Below are 22,751 nucleotides of genomic sequence, written 5' to 3'. Positions count from 1 at the left end.
AAATTGGAAAACCCATATAAGTCCAAACTAAATGAAGCACGTTGTACAATCAACTAATGCAAATTTCTGCACTACAGCAACATTTAAAATTAATCTATCATGCAGTCTTCCTTTCAATTGTAAAATATGGCATATTATGTTATGCTGACAGCAAAAGGATATTTATTTTACATAAGAAAGCATTTGGAATAATTCCTTATTTATCTAACAGATACTCATACGGGTCTTTTCAAGAATGAAACATTTTTGCTACTGAAACATACATTTTGAAATATCCAGCTCGAAAAGAATTAAAAAAGAACGTGTAAACGAATTTAGGGATATGAATGAGAAACCAGATGAAATAGAACAGAAATGATTATTTTGGTATGGTCATGTCCAAATAATGTCGAGGAAGACTTTCAATATTAGTAATGGCTTCAGCATTAAAGAAAGAAGGAAAAGTGGTCGCCCAAAGAAAACATTGTCAGAAGGACTGAAGCAGCAACGAACTCAAATGTATAAAGAGAACGGTGGATGGACAGACAAGAATCGGTCTAGGACATTCAAGATGATAACAGTTATTACATGACCTGATGTAGACATATAATTTCTGAATTACTATCGAAAGAAATCACATACACTATAAAAGTTATTTACTGAATTAATAGCATTCTGAAACAATATTTTTTTTTATATCTGACCCATACATCTTTGAACAACAATATGTTTAAATATCTTGTACCAAATGTTTATTTGAAACTACGCAAAGGTTAACTGATTAAATTACGAACGACTACTTATCATCTAATTTTGACATCTTTACAGCACTATATAAGATTGCCAGCTGTAGCCACTGCGTATCTTATTTAAGGGTGGTTTTGTCTTACAGCATTGACTAGACAACGTTTATACAGAATACAGGTACAGTAATGAACTAAAATTAACGTCATCAGTGTGTGTTCATTTCACGGTTTTAAAAATAGGTTTATTTTTATTAACTTCACAGGGAGATTAAACTCATTATGCAACTATTTTTACACATTTCCATTATTAAACGTGTAACATAAAAAGTGCACTGAAATAGCACAAGAACATAATACATACGAATTTCTGCAGCTTTTATTTAACTAACAATCCCGGCTATTCTTTTGCCATTTCAAGATTCAGGATTACATACTGCATATTCAAAGCAGGCAAGCTATGTGAAATAGAAACATACTATTGTTCCCCTTTCACTTGACTGTTTATACATGCATTATGGCAGCTGTATCACTCTGAAGAGTGTCTACTGTATGTACATCGATGGTGTAATGTGCATGTAGTCTGCACATAGTGCAGTAGCAATACCTGCTGACTGACACATACAAGTAACACCAATAAACAGCAGTAAATACATTGGCTAATCAAAATACAAGATTTCTCTCTGCCACTATTTATTAAACTTATTTATTTATTTATTTAATGCTAGTAAATTACAAATGAATACAAGTTAATATAATATACAGTCAATTCCAGTTACAGTGAACCTCTGAGGACCAGCATATTTCGTTCACTATATCAGAGGTTCACTAAAACCGGAAAGTCTGTTTTTATACTACTGACGTTGCCATACATACAGAATTAATGCCCGTTTGGGTCAGACCACATTTAATATCAATGCTAATGTTCGCTGTATCTTCCAACTTAAACACTTTACGTTTTGACATCCTGATGTTCACAGTTCGAAACTTGAATCTAATCTGGCCATGTAGGCACTGACCGATTTGGCACCTCTTCCCGCTAGAGATATGCTACTGTGTACTCGGCCTTGGAATTTCCCAGGGTTCACTTTTAGAAAGATGTGGGAGGAAGGGTTGAGGACCATTATACTGTAATCCTTTTTGTATTTACCCTTTGGTCATCACTCTACTCCCTTTTAAAAAAGAAAACATTTTTTTTCTTCCGATTCTTTTAATAACCTCTTTTAAAGGAGTCAGAACTAATCCTTCCTTTATCCCTCACTGCGTAAACTATTCTCTTTAACATGTTTAAAATTGTCCAGGAAGCTGAACAAATCCTTCGTCTTTCAATCCACTTAAGTAGTAGAAGGTTTGAGATTTTGTTCTGAACATATTCTTGGAAGTTTATAGGAGAAAGGGTTTCCTAAATTACCATTGTGGCCATTTTAAAATTACATTTTCTTGAGGAAGTTCTAGTTTTAGGTTCACTATAACCGAAGCGAGGGTTCACTATAAACGGAAATATTAATGCACATTTTAACGTATGCGGGTCAGGACCAACAATTTAGGTTCACTATAGCCGAATGTTCACTATAACCGAGTTCACTACATCCAGAGTTGACTGTAATATAAACTAGCCCACTCCTGAATGAGTAAGATTCGTGCTCAGGTTAGGATTTCAATACAAGTAAAATAAAATTGAGAGTGAATAAATTACAGATTAAAAAATGTCTTCCAAAATTAGGTATCAAAAACAGTTTTTGAAAATAATTCATTTTAGGTATCACTTTAGTCTAAAAATAAACATATCTAATAAATAGGTAAAACCTACACTGATTTTATTTCTCTCATCGCCTTAGAATTGTACTGCACTGAATGATAAACAGATAAGCACTGTTTAACACTATAACACCATCTGAGATTGCACATTTTGCATATGGCATGTTTTTGCATACAAAATAATGTGTCTTTTCTCTATCTCCATGGTAAAGAAATTGTGTTGACCATTTGGCAACAAATTTGCTACAGGCTTTTCGTTTACTCTACCCCAGATACCAATGTTACAGCACAGAATCTGCACAGTGGTTGCCTACCCATGACTAGCTGTATTTACTTCACTACTGCTTAGTTTCGTGTAATGCAACACACACACGTGTACAGGACTCTGCACATGTATATGTTTCTCATATTGTTCATAATTCGTCACAGCTTCATTAAAGCCTATGTTCGATATATAAAGGTTTACGTAAAAAATGCGTTTAACATTTTTATTTTCTTCCTAAAGAACTGGACTTTAAAGCTATTTCAATTCAGCTCACTATTTTTATCTTGTTGGAAAGTCATTATCATTAATAAATAATAATTTTCATGACATACTTCTGAAATATCTAATGTATAGGTTTGAAAACTTCGCCAAAAGAACAATAATAGATTTCTCTAATCACATTCTTCACTCTTTATCTCTCGATACTTTGGCAAAGTCACATGTATAATTAGAGTCTCTCAAATATTTCAATGCTTGTAAGGTAAACTGCGTCATACTATATTTGAAGAGAAGTCGGGTCAAGGAAGAGATAATGTTTATAAGAATAATGTAGATAAGTTTAATATAACCAACCCAGGTAACATTAACAATACTCAAACTCGAATATCATTTACACAATATAAATATTAGTGTTGTGGGATTTAATCGATTAATCGATCAATTTCTGTTGTAAGATTAATTGATAAAAAATATTTAATCGAATAACTGAGTCAATTAAAATTAATTGGTTGTAGTCAGTGCTTTTTTTTCTGGAAAAAAGTTTACCGGAACTCTATCACTTGATCACATTATACAACAAAAACGTAGGTTTAAAAAAACATACCTTATATTACACTAAGTTCCAAACGGAGCTCATTGATTTTAAGCATAATGGAAATTTTGCGATTTCGAGCTATAGTTTCAGGATCAATAACGGAAGATGGCAGCACTAGATTGCATGAGTTACTTTTGCACCAACGATAATAATGAGAAAATGTAAACTCTTGGACTCGGGAGTGGCGGTAATTTTAATTTTCAATTTCACTTATAAAATATAATATCTCGTTGGAATTTGTAATGGCAAAAAGTTTACCGGAACGCGTTCCGGCTGAAAAAAAGCACTGGTTGTAGTTGATATTAATTATTATTTTGTTAACATAAAGTCATATTAAAAATTTCGACAATATTCCTCTCTCGGAACGTGCTTACTTAAAAGCACAATAGTACTGTTATTTTCTAACTGCATAACAGGTAGCGTAGGGAAAATCTTTGCACAAACACTTCAGAAAGAGATGGAGATATGAGGACAGTTAACTAGTCTATCTCTTTTGAAAGTTGAAACACAATGTGAAACCCTTATCGAGTTTTATGGTTTTCCAAGAAAACTTCCACCTTGTTGTCAGCTCATCTCCTACCATATGAAATACATATTTTTCTGGGATTCGTCCCCCTCATCCCTTATAAAATAGCCATGTCTACACTGTGTGCAAGTGAGATCATAACTATCTTCTTCTCTTTCTAAAATCTTGTAATTCGATTACAATAAGAGCCAGTGCAAGTGAGATCATAACTATCTTCTTCTCTTTCTAAAATCTTGTAATTCGATTACAACAGGAGCCAGTCTTCTGTTTCGACAGCTGTACTTTTGCAGTTGCAGTTTCTGTACTGAGTTTGTAGATGAAGGTTGTGTGTTTAGCTTGAGAAAGAAAAAAAAATCAGTTTTCTGTGGTCTGTGAAAAGTGTAAACTCCATTATGTCATATGAGAATTTTAGAGGTAAATTCAGAGAAACTTGGATTTAAATTGAACGATCATGGAGAAGTGCTTGACAGAAAAAAAAAAGTTTTTTGTAAAATTTGTGGAAAATCTTTTAGTTATAGTGGCATTGCAAGCAGTTTGAATTATCACTTGAAACACGTCCATCCATTACACAATAGAACTGAATCATCATCTGCTCCTGCAGCCCGCTCATCTCAGTCGAATTTAAATCACTTCATAGCCCAACTGGTTTGTTTTAAAGGAAGCTGAACTAACAAACAAAATAGTGAAATATAGTAAGGGATAGTCGGCCTATCAATATTATTTCGGATGAGGGACTAAAGGATGTTTTAAGGGAAGCCGCTGGTAGTACCTCGTACAATCTTCGATCTAGAGAGGTTGTAACTAGGTGAATTGCCACATTTTACGACATTGAAAGATAAAAATTATTAGATGAACTAAAATACACGGAATATGTTTGCCTAACATGGGATTTCTGGACTTCAATAGCGAATCAAAGTTATTTGGGTGTTAGTGCACATTGGATTGATTCGAATTGAGAATTTTGCACTGTGATATCACAAGTAAAACATGTAATAGAAAAACACACTGAGGCTACTTGTACTGACGAGTTCGAACAAGTTGTGAGCGAATGGAATTTACAAAATAAAGTTGTTGCAATATGCACAGATAATGCTAGGAATATTGTACTTGGCATTGAAAAGTCTAAATATGATGTTAGATGTGCTGCTCATATGTTACAGTTAAGTCTTAATAAAGGGATTAATAGTGCTTCCATAGATACTCTGCTTAGTAAATGCAGAAAAATTGTGGGGCATTTTAAACAAAGTTCATACCTTGAAAATCAACTGTCCCAAAAACTGAATGATATTAATATTCCGCAATTGAAACTAAAACAAGACGTAGTGACTCGATGGAACAGTACATGCTTAATGTTGGAAAGTCTCCTGAAAGCTAAGAGAGAATTTGTGGATATATTAGCTACCCATCAAATATCATTCCATTAACTGAAATTAAATGGGAAATGACACAAAAAATGTTTGAATGCCTGAAGTCATGTCTAGATGTATGTGATTTTCTTGAATCAAGTAAATATGTCACAGCAAGTGTTGTACTGCCTCCAATAACATACCTAAGGTTAAATTTGAAAGTCCCAATACAGATCCTCGTTATGTGATCAGATTTAAAACAGCTATTGTCGAAGATTTAGTGGAAAGAGTTAATGACTGGCCTAAATTAGAAATGTATCAAGAAGCTATGGCTCTCGATCCAAGATTCAAATCCTTAAAATGTCTTCCAAAGAAGCAAGAGAACTAGTCATGAATTTCCAAAAAAGTTGTGGCCACTACGAAAACAACACAATTAAATGTGACAAAAAGAAAATTGGTTTTTGAAGATGACAACAACAAAACTGAGGACACCGTTCCATTAACACCACTCGCAGTAAAGATCGATATCTACAAATCTTTGGGAGAACTGGATGACGACTTCGCAGACCCTCTATTGTGGTGGAAGACATATTCCCTTCAACTTCCAATTCTTACGTCTGTAGCGAAAAAATTACTCTGTGTTCCAGCTACCTCAGTCCCCTGTGAACAAGTGTTTAGTGATACAGGAAACAATGTTACTAAAAGTAGAGCGGCACTTAATTCGGAGCATGTGAATGTACTCACATGTTTAAAACCATGAATGAAGCAGTTTTAACTAGGCAAGTCTTCATACTTTTTTTATTTACATTTGTCTCAAAAATCCCCAGAGAAATTGACAAAATAAATGATAAGCCTACATAACAAATATGTTTGTAAATAACTAAAATAGTATTGTTTTGTAATATAACGATACAGTACATACAGATATACAACATTTTATACTTATGCTTATCACCCTCTGTGGTGGCTGAATGGTCAGACCTTCAGACTATCATGCAGGCGGCCCGGGATTCGATTCCCGGTCAAGTCTGGGATTTTTTCATTGAAAAAAAAACCATAGTGACACTTATGGCGGACAAGGTCGCAGTAGGGGTTTTTCCCAGGGTTCTCCCGTTTTTCCCCAAATTAGGCATTTACATCATTCCATCACCATTTCATTATCATTCAGTAACATTCCCCAAATGCTGGTTGGTAACACATGGAGGGGGTTGGCCTAGGGACGAGTGGGGTTGCCTGCTCGAAACATGGACCAGAGAATCTTAGCGTGGTCGGCTGGTGTGGGTTTGAGAATGCGTCACCAGAGAGCTCGCACAATAGATCTGAACAAGGTCGCAGTGCTGGGCAATAGTGCCCCCCCTCCATTAAATTCAATTCAATTCAAAATATGCTTATCAGCGAACAAATTAAATTTAACAATAATTATTGTGTATTACAGTATATTAAAACTTTAATTGATTAAATTCAAATCGTCAATCAATTAAACATTTTGATCGATCGGCAGCACTAATAAATAACAAATCACGTTTTACAATTTAGTACAAAACAAACCAGTAGTGCGATATCTAGCAACATTCTATTCTTAATTATGTTATCACCAGGGGCGTAGCATCTATGAATGTGGTGGAAGCATTGTTTCCCTTTTATTTTTAGAGGAAATATTTCTTTATTTATATATGGATAAGGTAATTATTATTAGTTTTTTCTTATATTTTTTTTAGTTCGTATTTATACAATGTTTTGACCTGGGATGAATTCGAACGTGCGGACGAAGTGAGATGTTGGCTTCCAAACATGCATGCATGTCACAATGGGTTGCTGGGGGAAAAGGGAAACAGAGAGATAGAGAAGCATTATGCTTTCTCTTTCTCGGATATGTAAACAGCCAGTTGTTTCCAGCCTGTTTTTGACGTTTCTCAGCTTGCTGTATTGACAACAACAAGTGCTATTGTTCATAACACAATACTGTGTAACGTTTAAAAATATATTACTATGATGTTATTAGTAGTTACATATTATAAATTAATATTACAAGTAACACTACTTACATTAATATGCAAAATAGGGGGCGGATGTTGATGAAAAGTCATCATCTTATTTTTCACATTAGGACGATGCCTATTAATATAGAAATCCTTTTTATTTTAATATCAACGTAAAAAAGTGATTTCTTATATTGCAGTTTTTGACGTTTTAGAACTAATAAGTCATTTTTATATTTTTTGGGCATTTTTTGGTCATTTTTAATACTTTGAAGAACTTTTAGATCATTTGGAATGTATTTTACTTTCTTCTTTACCGATGGGTCTGTTAAATCATGTTCTAATCAAATATGTCAGTAATAATTACCTACTGAATAAGCGAATAACAGTGAAGTTTGAGTTTTATAGTTTGGAACAGACTCTAAAGTCCATCCCTCATTCCACTGAAGGCTTCACTTCACACAACGGAAGTAATATAAAATGCTTGACAGCAGCTTATTTTAAGTGACAACTTTGATCGCTACTGTTCTTTTGTCGGTACGAGGGTGTCTTTAGAATTAATGTTTGGAAAGGGGGAAACTTTCACCATGTCCTGGACAGGACGTTGTGTCCTTAACATGGTTCGGAAGGGATGTCTACTGTAGCAGACAGTATTTTTAACACAAAGATTGCAAGAATGCACGCAGCGCCCACAATTTGTTTTGTCATTCACACTCCCTCATCTCGAAGCTCTGGTAGTAAAAGTGAAGCACGAAAGTTGGAAGAGACGGAGAACGAAGGCACTGACATGGACCACCCGATTGAAACACATTGTAAACCCTCATTAAAATCTATAGTTTTCCCTTAAAACCTTCATTTTGTTGCATGTCCTTTTCCTTTATCTTAGCCAAATTCCAGGAAGTTGCCTCCTCTCTCCTAGATTTGCAGGACAGTCATTGAAACAAGGTGACTAATTTTTAAGAAGTTGTGGTGTGAGTACAATGAATAATATTTAAATGTCATTTTCATTTAATTTCATGTCATTTTTCCATTAGTTAAGGGCATTTTAATGATCATTTTAAGTAAATTTTTAGGTCATCAACATCCACCTCCTAGAATTACTATACGCGATTAAGTGATTTTCGTGATTCTGTCCATGCCCATAGTGCCAAATTTATTTTGATTATTTTATTAATATTTTTATGAGTAGACCTAAGATGTTTGAACTCTAAAAAAATCACATTATGTTTTAAAATATTAAAATTGGCTCTAAAAATATATATATAGTCATAGTTTTTATAGGCACATCAGAAGAGGGCAGCAATGTTAGAATTAAGACATATAAAACTAAACTTAATGTATCTAAATAGCCTATAATTATGCAAATTTGATTTCATTCCTTAGAAAGGGACAATAGTGTTAGAATTAAAATAAAGACAGCTAAAATTATACACCTAAATTGAATTATATAAGTTTGATTTTACATATTTTAACTAGGTTATAAGAGAATAATACTCTTTCAAATAAAAAAAGAAGGCAGGGGATTCGTGGAATTCCTATAATTGCGAGCAAAGTGGCTACTCAAGCCACTAGTAATATCTTGAATGTTATACATATAGGCTCTAATAACGATGATATTTATACTTCATTTATTTTTCCAATAATGATATGTTGTGAGCTGCATCGGTCCACTGCCACAAAGGAGTAACGACATGTACCAAATTACATAGGTGCATTCTCGCTAAGGAGCAAGGGGCACGTGGAGTATTACAGAAATAGTAATGAATATTCTTCCTGAATAGATAGATGCCCACTTAAACTTTCCGCACTGATACAGAAAACTAAAACTAAAGTTATATGTCCCTAAATTTAACTAAAATATGAATTTATATTAAAGTATTAAAAATGTGTGTCATAAAAATAATGGAAATATTAATCATGTATTGATATTTATTATATTGCATTTAGGTAACCTAGTAAAGAACTACATTTGTAAGGAATTTTATTTATGCATTTCGATGGATACTGTAATAAATTAATATTTATGACATAATAATTGAGGGGCTCACAACCAGAGTGGACCAAGTCCACCAGTGGTTAGTTTGTGGATTAATACAATCTCGGATGAAGAAAACTTAGATTTATTCATTGCCATAACAAACCAAGTTCATAACTCATTTGTTACTCCACAGAGGGCAGCATTTCCTATGGAAGGTGAAGGTTGCTAAGCATGAGCCAGGAACTTTAAGACTCAATTTCTCAAAATTATTCCAGAAGGATTTGGTCCACTCTGGTTGTGAACCCCTCAATTGAAAATAAAAGTATCAGTATCTAACATTTAAATGTACTATTTAAAAAATAATACACTGCATTATAAACGATAAGGTAAGAGTGTTAGCAGAGTATTAATTTTACTTATTCAAACATTTAAGATTCTTAATTAGAGACGTAAAATTATACCCTTACTTTAATTCATTTTTTAGAATAATTAATTATTATTATTACTAAGTTAATCTTGATCGCTGTGCCACTGGTTATCATTAAAACTGGTGCTTTTTCTTAGGCCTGAAGTACTTAGTATCCAATACTCCTATATAATGCACTAGTTGATGTTTTTCTTCTACATTTTGTTTGGTACAAGATTGTTTAGAAAGTGAAATTTCATCTATGTTCAGTGATCACCAGACAAAGCAAGCAATGGTGTGCAATGGAACATTCATGCCTAAATGCTATAGTTGAAATATAAAACTTCAAATCAGAAGAAGAAGAAGAAAAAGAAGCAATGGCATGCAGTACAATTCATGACTCCTTCTGACAGGTCTTGAGGGATCAATATAATCTTTTCTTTTAAATTCTGCTCAATCTACACTTTAGAGGGAAACTTTTTCACAATCTATTCACAAGACTCTTCCCCCCCCCCACCCTCTTCTAAAAAAAAATATTTTTTTTTTTTTATAAAAAAAAGTAACACACTATTTATCTTTAAAAATCTCGAGCAAAATAACGTCCATATCAAATCACTACGATTTTCTTGCATGAAATGCTCGTTTATGTGTATCTTCCATGTGCACATACACAGAATGGACTTATCATAACTACTGTGGTACCAGTGTATTTTGGATGCTGCTCTACCATAATAAGAAAAGGTGAGACAAGTACAAACCTAAGGATCAATGTTAACTAACCCAGAATACCATTTCATAATGAAGTGGTACCAGTATATACAGTAAACCCTTGTGAACACATACTTGCTTAACACGAATTTCGGTGTAACATGAGCAGAAACCATGGTCCCTGCAGGAATGCGTAATATATTCTTATGGCAGCTTATTCGGTTAACACGAAATTCTTTTAACATAAACTTCGAATAAGTGCACACATTCCTTGATATGAGCTACTTTTAGCACTAAGAGTTTAGGAAGAGTGTTGTTGCCAAGTCGTTGTCAGCTTAGCACTATAGCTTGTGCATATACAGAATACCTCGCGAGTCAGACAGTGTAACTTGTAGTCACAGCACACCAATAAGTGCCGCTACTGTACAGGAAGACAGAAGACAGTTCTTTATCATTAAGAGATAAGAAAGGATCAGATTCCTCTTGTGTAAGTGTAATTCAGTAGTGTGTGTGAAAAGGTTTTTACATAATTCAGTGAGTGGAAAGATTTCATATTATATACAGTACTTCATATTTAACACAGCAGTGGTACAGTGTTAATTTTTTGTAATGGAAAAACGCAAAAAAAAAACCAGCAATGACCTTCAAACGAAATTGAAAATTTTAGGAGAGGTTGAACAGGCTTGTATGACTAAACCAAAGATTGTCAAAAAATTCGGTACAATATTCCCAAGTTAAATTTATCATTTGTGATGATCACTTCGTTCATGGACTACCTGCAGACAATTACAGTTGAGCGTGTACAAAAACTAAGTCCTGTGTACCGACAAAAAACAATGTTGGGTTATTTCTCTCCATCTGTTTAAGGTATGAACTGTATACATTCTTTTGAAAATACAAATACAGAACTGTATTTAGTACACGTATATTTGCGAAATAGAGTGTGAAAGAACACTTGTTACAAAAGCTCAGAAACTCCGGTGCCTTTAAATACCATTACGAGTTGATATCAGGAACTTACCCAGAATTCTATTGACCTTCACCTAATTTATCTGGCACGAGTCACCACTGATGTAGGGGCTCCATAAATATATTAACATTTCAAAGTCATGTTCATTTAACATCTGAGAAGAGGGCAGGTTGAACCAACAATAGCCTATTCGTATAATTCTTATGCTATGAGAGGTCTATCTGTTAAAATTACGCAGCTGCAAGTACACACCATCAAGATAGTGTGAGAGAAGATATAATAATAGTTTTTTTAAATGATATATTCACAAAATATTTCCATCACCTGAGTTACAACAAAAGTGTGAATTTATATTACAGTATTTAATTATTTGACTAAAAATATGGATAAATATATGTAAACCTTCAGTTTCGAGGGTGTCATGTTAATCAACACAATTTAATAAATCATTTATTGACTATACTTTGGAGAAGGAAAAAAAAAAGGTCATACCTTTTACATACGATAACATGTATCCATTACAAGCAAGGACATTTATGATTTTATACAGTACAATATGGAAACTATGATGCATTCTTACTGTTTTTACAACAAACTCACCATTTCTGCTAAAGGAAAACACTCTACAGATCGTAATTTCTGGTTTTAACAGCTGGTAATGGGATATGTTTTAATTATATCCATATAAATGTCATCAGGACCATTAAATAACATATATTCATATGTACATAACATTTTTGTGTCTAATTTTGTACATCACTTTATTTTCAATGTAAAATTTGGACATTCTGCATTAAGATATGGCTATTTACACTTAATCTAATTACATGAAACGTAGTGAATTTCTTATTCGTTAATACAATAGAAAATAGTTCGATCTATACTTCTTCTACACATGAAAATTAAATTTACTTAACACAGTAATCAGTTTCTTGGAAACCAACTAACAGTCCCAAATAAGGGCATTTGCATTAATGAAATTACTCATATTTTTGCACTGGAACAACTTGAAGACACCATTGCCTTCTATACAGGCCAAAAAAAAAAAAAAAAAAAAAAAAAAAAAAAAAAAAAAAAACACCGTTAAAACTTGGAATGTATTAAGATTTTATCTTTTAATTACTTACTGACAATTATTTATAACTATTAATTAATTTCATACAATAATTTTGTTTACCAAATCATAGCTATATCAAAGTATGATCTCTTTCGTCTATAATGTATAATATTATATAATTTAGTAATTAAGCCTTTAATATTCATACAGTCCTTCCCATGGATGTTTCTAGAAGTAATCACGCAAAGTGAAGCGGGTAGGCATTAGACACACACACACACATTTTCTCAATACCAGTATTACTGGTAACATTTTCTCAGCTTTCTGGGGTATTGCCAAAACATTATCTTTCTGAAAACAGTATTAAAAAGTGAGCTCTCATTTTCATCCTTGATACATCTCACTACGTGCCCAGAACTAAAAGTTAAACTTTAACATTACATATTATCACAGTGTCCACCACTCTGGAGTAGTGGTCAGCATATGACTGCAAAACTGGCAGATCCGGGATCGAAGCCTGGTTGGTCAAGTTGCTTGGTTGAGGTTTTTTTCGCGATTTTCCCTCAACCCATTTTGAGCAAATGTTGGGTAATTTTCGGCACTGGATCCTGGGCCCATTTCGCGGTCATTATCACCTTCATCTTCATCCATCCTATCTATTTCCATACTTAAGTCACCCTACTATATGGAATGAACAGAAACCGACCTAATAGGTGTCCCAACCTCAGAACAAGATTTATCATAATCATCGAAAAGTAGGCAAAGACGCAAATGGCTACATGCCAATAAGTACAGCATCATATACTAAAAAAAATCACAGTACACAACTGCAGCCAAATTTATGAAAAAAGAAATGCAGAACAAGCTGAAAACCTAGAAGAAATGTCACTTTATTTGTTTTCTATTACACAGACCTTGTCACAAGAGTCTCTTTAAAATTAATTAGGAACTTTTGCACTCGATTCAACCCTAGCCAATTCCACATAATTCTCCCATATTTGCACTTTCATAACCATTTTGTTTTTCTGAAATTTGAAATGATAATAAAACAAACTTTTTCGTTAAATTGCAATGAATGACGAAATCTCTACAAGCAACAGATCCATGGGATGAACTGTATGAAAAACAGTTTAACAAACTTTGTGTAAGTGTGCATGTGTGTGATTTTGGATACTACCATGTTTACTTTTACTGGTATATACACAGCCTTGCCTTCTCTTTTTGTAAAGAAATGGCTTGGGAAAACAGCTAAATTATTCATTCATTACTTTCTTTATTATCGTTCCTTCCGTGTCTCCGGTCATTGCTACTTACCTTCAACAATACACCGGTAAATTCAGCAACATTCACCATTTATCGCTTCAGCCTTTTCAAGTGCTGCAGGAATTGATTCTTGAGTTTTTGACTGTAGACTTGTGCCCAACAGTTCAGGACAAGGAATTTCACCAGTCTGTATTCCATGAATCTGAGTTAGGAGGTCATAATTTATACGTTCACTCACCACAGAATCATGTCTAAAGAAAAAAAAAAAAAACAGAAGGAAAAAAACCACATAAGTAAAATTTATACCTTTATCACATAGAATTTGTATTGTGAATGTTTGGCATATCAAACATAGCAATAAAATAGTATTAATAAGTATCTGAATGGGTAATTGTTCTCATTAACTGATGAAGAACTTTAAGGATGTAAATTAAGCACTATGACCAAATGCTAGCTGCATTTTAATGAAAATCGTCACAACTACGTAGGCTGCCAGTCAAAAGAGTTCTTTGATCTTACTTTATTTTATAGCTTATCAAAATCAGAACATGCTGAAGTTAACATTTATTTAATCTAAATTTGACACTTTTGAGAAATTTAACCGTAATTAGAAACATTAATCCGACCCTGTCATGGACTGAACTGAACATTTGCTGTATCTGAATGATTACTATGTACCATTTTGGCTTCTCCATTTCATTTTTTATTTTTAATTTAGAGAAACTACACATTAAATATTTTGTAAATATCACTATCTCTGTAATTCTTCATAGCTTATACACACAAAATTTTGCAATAAGCTTGATATCACTGTTCTCCTATCTACAAGAGAACACTGGCATATGCACATGTTAAAATATTATAAAGGCTTTGATAAAACATGCACTACTTTGAAACGTGTGTACATCTGATCAAAGCTTAGACATAGACTAAGTGTCGGACCCTCCTGACAAACAAACAAATATCATTTAACAAAGTGTCACTGTTAACTACACTTTGATCGATATAAAATACTGTAGCCTACATCTCTGAGTGATTAGCAATTATGGTTATTTCGTTTTTAAGCACATACAATTTTTTCTTGTCTTGACAGAAAAAGAAGATTGAGGATTACTGAGTGTAGTTGTTTTTCAATATACCGCATTTGGCAATGAAGCCACTAGCAGTCGAGCCTTCCAGTATTTAGAAACAACACAGCTTTCACTGAAGATGGCAGGGCAGGATGACAGGTATTTTTAATCCGCATTATCTTCACTGTTGTATAAAGAGTAAGTTGAATGAGGTATTTTTAGTTGGTTATTTAACGACGGTGTATCAACTACAAGGTTATTTAGCATCGATGAGATTGGTGATAGCAAGATGGTATTTGGCGAGATGAGGCCGAGGATTCGCCATAGATTACTTGGTATTCACCTTACAGTTCGGGAAAACCTCGGAAAAAACCCAACCAGGTAACCAGCCCAAGCGGGGATCGAACCTGTGCCCGAGCGCAACTTCAGTCCAGCAGGCAAGTGCCTTAACTGACTGAGCCACACTGGTGACGAATGAGGTGTTTTATACAAATATGACTAAAGCATGAAATGTAAGTTACTATGCCTATTTGAAATAAATATATAAAAAATCCTAATAGTTAACTAAATTTAACAAAATAAAATTTTAAAAACCTAAAATGACATTTACAAATCCAACAGCAATAAAATAGGTAGACAACAAATAAAGACATAGAATATCAAAATCAAAGAATAAGAATTCCTAGACAATAGTTAAAAATTTCTATCTATGCTAATTCAGTGCCACTTTTATCCTATGCAAGGAGAAAAATTAAAAAGAAAAGTAATTGGAGAAATGTTAAGAGAGCATTACAAAATAATATGCTAAATACAAAATAAATGCTTAAATGAATCTTATATGTTAAAAATTATACGACATATTTATTATATGACTTTCTTGTGTTAAATTCTATCGTACCTGGTTTACATGTTTCGACCTATTATTGGTCTTCTTCAGAACTGGTCGTTGCTGGTCTTGGCACCACGTTTTGTTTCCTGTGAGGGTGTGTTTGTGTAGTGTAATGTGGAGTCAAAGAGTGTGTGTGTTCTGAAATTGAGTTGTGGGTTGAGAATTTCATTGGGGTGTGCTTTTGTGTGTCTGTATATTTCATATTATTCTAGTGTGTTTAGTTTCTGGCTTTTTGGTTGGATGTGTAGTATTTCCATGTCTGTGTTGATGTCTCTGTAGGTGTGGTTAGCATTTGTGATGTGTTCTGCATATGTGGAGGTGTTTTGTAATTTTGTTATGGCTGTGATGTGTTCTCTGTAACGTGTTTGAAATGATCTGTCTGTCTGTCTGTCCTATGCAGAAGTTGTTGCAGGTGTTACATTTGAGTTTGTATACGTCTGTGTGGTTGTATTTGTTTGTTTGTGTTGTTTGTGTGTTGATATGTTTTTGTAGAGTGTTATTTGTTCTGTATGCGATGCGCCAAGGCCAGCAACGACCAGTTCTGAAGAAGACCAATAATACATATTCTGAAGTGATACAGTGTTAAAAGTTGTGCAATCAAGATGTATAAAAATTAATCCTGTAATTTTATTTCAAAAACATATTTTACCAATTAATTATATTATATTGGTTCACAGCCTCTATTAATAATGACAATATAAGTAGAAGCATGAAAATATTGCAATTGCATAAATATGTTGTTGTTGTTTTATAATAAAGTCATTTGACCCCTTGCACTCCAATATTTTTCAAACATATTATCATGGTCAGCCACTGAAGCACAGATTTTGAGGTGTTCCGAATCCATTTCTTGGTTTGAGTTGCACAATGGGCAGTTAGGGGACTGATATATTCTAATTCTATGCAGGTGTTTGGCCAAACAATCATGGCCTGTTGACAATCTAAATGCAGCTACAGACGATTTTCGTGGTAAATCGGGAATTAACTGTGGATTATGATATCACAGAGTTCCATTTTTTCCCTTGAGATTGTGTTATCAAATTTTGTTTGTTGAAGTCTAAGTATGTAGATTTAATAAATCTTTTCACAGAGTAATACGTAGATTTAGTAACAGGTCTGTAAGTAGCAGTGCTGCCCTTCTTTGCTAAAGCATCCGCAATCTCGTTTCCCAGGATTCCACAATGGGATGGTATCCATTGGAATACAATTCTTTTATTGAGTGATATTAGTTGAGAGAGCATTTTAGTTATTTCTGCTGTTTGAGATGAAGGTGTGTGTTTAGAGACGATTGATAGAATAGCTGCTTTGGAATCTGACAATACAACGGCATTCTTAAATTTATTGATGTGGCATAGAAGATTCCTGAGACTTTCACTTATTGCAATGATTTCTCCATCAAAACATGTTGTTCCAAACCCTTAGAGATCTATAAAGTGAGAAGAGACAGCACGTAACACCTGCACCAGCACCTTGTTCTCTGAAGATCAAGGATCCATCAGTGTATAAATGAAGCCAGTTTTGTAGAGGGTACCTAATATTAATTGTCTCTAAAGACAATTGTTTTAGTATTTCAGTGTTTACTTCTGATTTCAGTATTTCTTCTGTTAAATTTAGATTATATTCTATATTAATAGAGTTAAAGGGTTTGGTTTAATTTGTAAGTTTTCTTTTAAATTCGGGATATTGATTTTCTGTTTTAATTCTTGAACAATGGATATGAAACTTTTTTGAGTTTTCAATCTACAGAGAGGACTGTATGAATGCCAATTGTTTCCTGGTAATCTGATAAGTTTTTCATATTGAATCAGTGCCATTAATCCTTCCCATTGAAGGCTTTAAGGAACCAACCTGGACAAATACCCAATGTCCCATCCCTACCTTCCTGTGGTGCAGCTGTTAGTAACCATAATTTTACGAGCTGAACTAAAGGGAGGGGCTGCTCAACAATTAGCACTGGTCAGCTTGATGAATTAATGACTGAATTTGGTATAATTTTCCTCTATTCAATACCTAATTCCCTCTTTACCCTTTCCTATCCAGTCCTCTGACTGAACTCTTACTTTCTTCGACCCCGATGGCATTAGAGCATTCGAGGCCTAGGGGTTCATTTCCCTTTCCTTCCTCCTCTTTCTACTTTTCTGTTCCTAGTGCTGACCTGCTATGGCACTAAAATCGTCCTTCAGTGGCTTAAGGAAGGAAAGCTGGTGATCAACAAGATCTCCCAGCTAGGTCCAGTGGACCAGTCGACCAACAACAGATGTGGTCCTCCAGACATTCTGGGGGTTGTGTGTGAATGAAGTAGCCACCAAAATGTTAAAATATGGTGTTCACTTAAATCGGCTACAACTTGCCACTTTCACTCCAATATGAAATGAGTACCATTAAGGTAAAATTGCATAAATATAAGAAGTGTTTTTGCTCCTTTTTTTCAGTTTGCTTTACATTTCACCACAACTGCAACCCTTCAAAAGCAGTTTCATTATTGCGAATTAATCTTATAAATAGATATTGCCACGACAAATTATATTTTCAGCGAAATAGAAGCAATTTCAAAGAATGCATAATCTCTTTTTTTTTTTTTTTTCAGTTTGAATAATTTTGCTGATTTTGTTTCGTTCTTCAGAACACGGCTGGAATCTTTGTTTTTGTGAAGTCTGGCATATCTTGAATTTCGCACGTGGAATATTAATCTGCTACAGAGCACGTGGACAAGAGAGTATACCTTTGATACCTGACATGGATATGAACATGAATATCATTCCTGGGCAGGGATGAAGCGAGGGACCAGCTGTTTGTAATATTTCGATTGCTGGTTTTTAAATTACAAACTGCTGCCAGTTGCTGTTGGATTTAAACACGAATGTTCATTGTTACACTTATTTACACATGGCTTTTAAGGAACCTGGAGGTTCATTGCCCTCCCTCACATAAGCCTGCCATTGGTCTCTATCCTAAGCAAGATTAATCCAGTCTCAACCATTATATCCCACCTCCCTGAAATTCATTTTTAGTGTTATACTGTGATAGCATAATGGATTGTCTAACATTTCAGTTCTTGAACTTATAATAATCCCATTATTGCTCGCATGCGCTATTATTGTAGCCCATTACAATTTTGTCCTTTATTTTAATGTTATAATTTGTAATCTTTTTTTTTTTTAAATTGTTCATTTCCTTGTTTTATTTTTATTACATTTCTTAATTTTATATATCTTTTACTTAACTTTTTAATGTATTTGTATTTATGAGAAGCCTTTTCGAAAATAAAGATATGGGTTTACTTGGGTGGTCTACAACTGCACCCAAGAAATAATAACCACTCTCACTCTGAACATCTGTCAAGTCATAAACTATAACAGCACCGATGCAATGTTACAAGTGTGCGGGAAAGGTATACAAAAGATGATGTCGCCGCTTGATTTGCTAAAACATGAAATTTATGAGAAGTTGCTTCGAAAATAAAGTTATGGATTAACTTGCATGGGCTACAACTACAGCCCAAGGAATAATAATTACTCTCACTCTGAACATCTGGTCAAGTCATAAACTATAACCACCACTGATGCATTGTTATAAGTATGCAGGAAAGATATACAAAAGAAAAATGTCGCTGCTTGATTCGCAAAGACGTCATAGCACTATAAAAAAGAGTGGGCTGCAAGTAGCCCACGAAAGTACTGAGTGTTAATGTATAACTGTACTTTTTATTTATTTATTTATTTTTTTTTTTTTGCAATTTCATGGGTTTTGTTTGATTGGTTGTTTTTTTCAATACAATTGAAACTATAGTTATTTAAATGAACGCTATAACATTGATCAGTATGGCCATTACTATTTTATATATCTTATTTTCAGTGTTTTTTTCTGGCAGAACACCGGTGTTCCGGCACCTTTTTGTTTTATTTTTCATAACAGAACATATGCCTCTATTATCAGGCAGTACATCTCACTTGACGATATGTGAAAGAACAAATGTTTATATGCATCTGAAATCTGATTAGTGTTAATATGTAGCTAATCAGCGATGTATGCAATGGAGGGAGAAAGGAACTGGCCACCCTACCCCATTATCTCTTGGCCTAGTTGCCTCATAAATGGTGTCTTGTTGGTATCATTTATGAGGTTTAGACCTGTCTTTGGACAGTTGAGTAAACAAAAAAACAGAACTGAGAAATGTGTTAATAATTGTGTTAACATAATTTTGCTTTGAATTCCACTTAGACGTTGAAAATTTTAAAGTTGTACGAAAAGAAGGTTAAAAATAACAAATTTCCCATACAATAGACAGCAACCATCTCCCCCTATGTTATAATATATTCTAGACAGTTCCGCCAATTGTTCTCCAGAAGAAAACCATTGATTATTTTCATTTACCTTCTCAAATACAGAAAATAGAAAAACAGGTTTTAGCTTATAAATGCTTTTTTTTTTTTTTTTCAAGTAACTGTTATTAAATGCTATTTTTAAAAAGAATTTTGCTGTAAAAAAAAATTAATGTCATAATTTCACACTTCTAAAGATAGCTGACCGAACGAAAATTATTAGTTTTCATGCAAATTATGCCAATGGTGTGAAATGACAGCTGTACAAAATTGCACGAATTTCTACTAACAAAAAGCATAGAAATTACTATTTTCATTACTCCTTATTTTAAGTAATTACAGACTTCCCAAGCTCATTCTCGTCAGCAACAATCGACCTACACTGAAGACTCACCTATAATCTGGATGTGACTGGACAAATCGCCTCATCCAGCTTGCTGTGGTCTGCAAGTCACCTGATGCTCGTCGTTGAATTAGTTTTAAGTACTGTTGAATGGTGCAGTGGGTGTCTGCATCCACATCCATTCCACTCAGGTAACTGTTGATAAGTGGTATAAGTCCAGGAAATTCATCTGCCTGAAACAATGTCAACTTATCACTTTGCTGCAACCAAATACAGTATTAAATTCAGAAATCAATACAATGTTTTACTACAGGATAGCTGGCTGGTTTTCAATGCCTCCATATGTGGTCAACCACGATCTTTCTGAAATTATGCTAGCCTATCATAGTTAAGATGAAATTCATTACCATTACGGCAGGATGATAGGTGAGAATGCATTTTCTTAGTATTGATACTTTTAGTTACACAGTTTACTTGTTACTGGAGACTCACAGGACATAAAATTTAATCTCTGCAGTTGGCATCACACATCCCTTGCTTAGGCTGTTATCAGTATGCTGTCAGCCTCTTTCAGTTATTGGTGAGAGATATGGGGAATGCAGAGACTGCACTAGAGATTCCCATTCAAGGCTCTCTATAGCTTCCAGCGTATGTTGAGAAGTATGTAGTCTTACAATGTCCTGAAGGAAGAAGACACCTTTACAATTGAGAAACCCAAATTGCTGCTCATGAAGAATTTCGTTGACCTGATCTATTTCGTCTGAATATATCTGAGTGAAGATAGTTTGTTCCTGAGGCAGAAGTTCATAACATCATAACAAATGATTCCTGTCGATCCAATAGGTAATCAGGGAAATCTGTTGTCGCATGGATGTTTTGCAGTATGTGGTTGTGCTCCTCCAAAGGACATTTTGTAAAGAATCCATTTCTCAACACATGTCAACATAGCTGAGAAAAGCTTAATGGCTAAAACAAATAGGCAGTGAAACACAAACTGCTGTCACTTTTCTTTGTGATGACTGGTCAGATCATATAGAATTTATTTACCAATCTTGTATTACATTCCAATTCCTCGTAGGTGTGTGAATTGCTTCATCATTGACATGAAACCTTTCCACAAGTTCCTGACATAGCAAACTGTACAAAAAGGCTGATCCACAGCCCCTTGATCTTCTCATTCATCCTTTTGCACTTCAGTACTGTACAATATACTATTACAATGAACCTCTTTTGTGCAACTTCCAGTTTTATTGCATTCTGCTATTTATGACCCAAGTTTCGCTTTCATATAGTAATTTTGTTTAGAACAAATATTATGAAGATGTAATTTAGTGCCAGTTGGCACGTGTTTGTCGCAATAACGTTTAATTAGTCCAGTCATTTTATTGTATTTTTGTAATTTTAAATCAATATCTTTTTAATTTTTTATTGTTAGTAGATAGTAGATTTTCCAAATGTATGAAGTTGGAGACTTGTTCTGTGAGTTTGACTCGCATATTCCTACTGATGTTGTTTTGGCTGTTAATATCTCTATGCCAAATTTCCTGCCAGTTTTTATTAACTCATTTGCTACAATTTGGAGATCATCTTCAAATGTATCCATTATGATCTGATTATCTGCAAATAGCAGTATCTGAATTTTAACTCTGATCACTTAATGGAATTTCCTTATTGAAAATATTTCCCATTCTCAAATGATTTCATTTATGACAACATTAAATAAAATAAGTGATAGGACACAACCTTGTTTCGCTTCTTTGTTCTAAGTATATGATTCTGACAATTTTATCTCCAAATATTTTTTCCTAATGTTTGAATCATTATACAGAGTGATTCAAAGGTTGCGCACAAACTTAAGGAGCTTACAGAAGGGTCGAAATACAACAACTTTCAACTTTCGAATAGGAACTTATGGTCTGGGAAGTAATCCTGAGCCAGTGCATACTTGGGAATGTCAGGAACTACATTGCAGATGTAAGCTTACTTTGCAATGAGGCACTTGGTTTGATACACTATGAAATGATGAAAACGTATGGATGAACTCAGAAACAGAATCGTAGCAACAGTGAATTCAGTGGAAGTAGGCACTCTGAGAAGAGTTTGGAACGAATTCAGCTGTCGCCTTGATGTTGTCCATGCAGCAGATGAAGGACACAAAGAGCACTTATAACATGGTGAGTAAAACTTGGCAACTCACTAAACTATATGCAATCTGTTGTGTAATTATAACTTATTGCCATTGCGATATATACAGCTTTGAAATTGGATCCATCTTTTTGATACATGGTGTAGTTAAAGTTATATACACATTCCTGTATACTTTGCACTAGAGTTT

The 22,751-nt window shown here is 34.0% G+C and overlaps 1 protein-coding gene across 4 annotated transcripts in view; it reads right to left on the bottom strand.

Annotated features, from left to right (window-relative positions):
- Gclc (glutamate--cysteine ligase) overlaps positions 1 to 22,751 on the bottom strand; it is a 99,013-nt gene that overhangs the window by 12,552 nt on the left and 63,710 nt on the right. For all 4 annotated transcript variants that reach the window (XM_069833239.1, XM_069833240.1, XM_069833242.1 and 1 more), the window contains 2 exons: positions 20,468 to 20,649; positions 13,844 to 14,043 (listed from right to left, as the gene is read on the bottom strand). In XM_069833239.1, coding sequence (XP_069689340.1) covers positions 13,866 to 14,043; positions 20,468 to 20,649 — 360 coding nt within the window. In that variant the 3' untranslated portion in view covers positions 13,844 to 13,865. The remainder of the gene's footprint in view (positions 1 to 13,843; positions 14,044 to 20,467; positions 20,650 to 22,751) is intronic.

This window comes from Periplaneta americana, chromosome 8 (genome assembly GCF_040183065.1).
Source record: "Periplaneta americana isolate PAMFEO1 chromosome 8, P.americana_PAMFEO1_priV1, whole genome shotgun sequence".
NCBI classification, from domain to species: domain Eukaryota; kingdom Metazoa; phylum Arthropoda; class Insecta; order Blattodea; family Blattidae; genus Periplaneta; species Periplaneta americana.
Note: the sequence above shows the minus strand (reverse complement) of the source record. Positions and strands in the feature narration are given on the sequence as shown.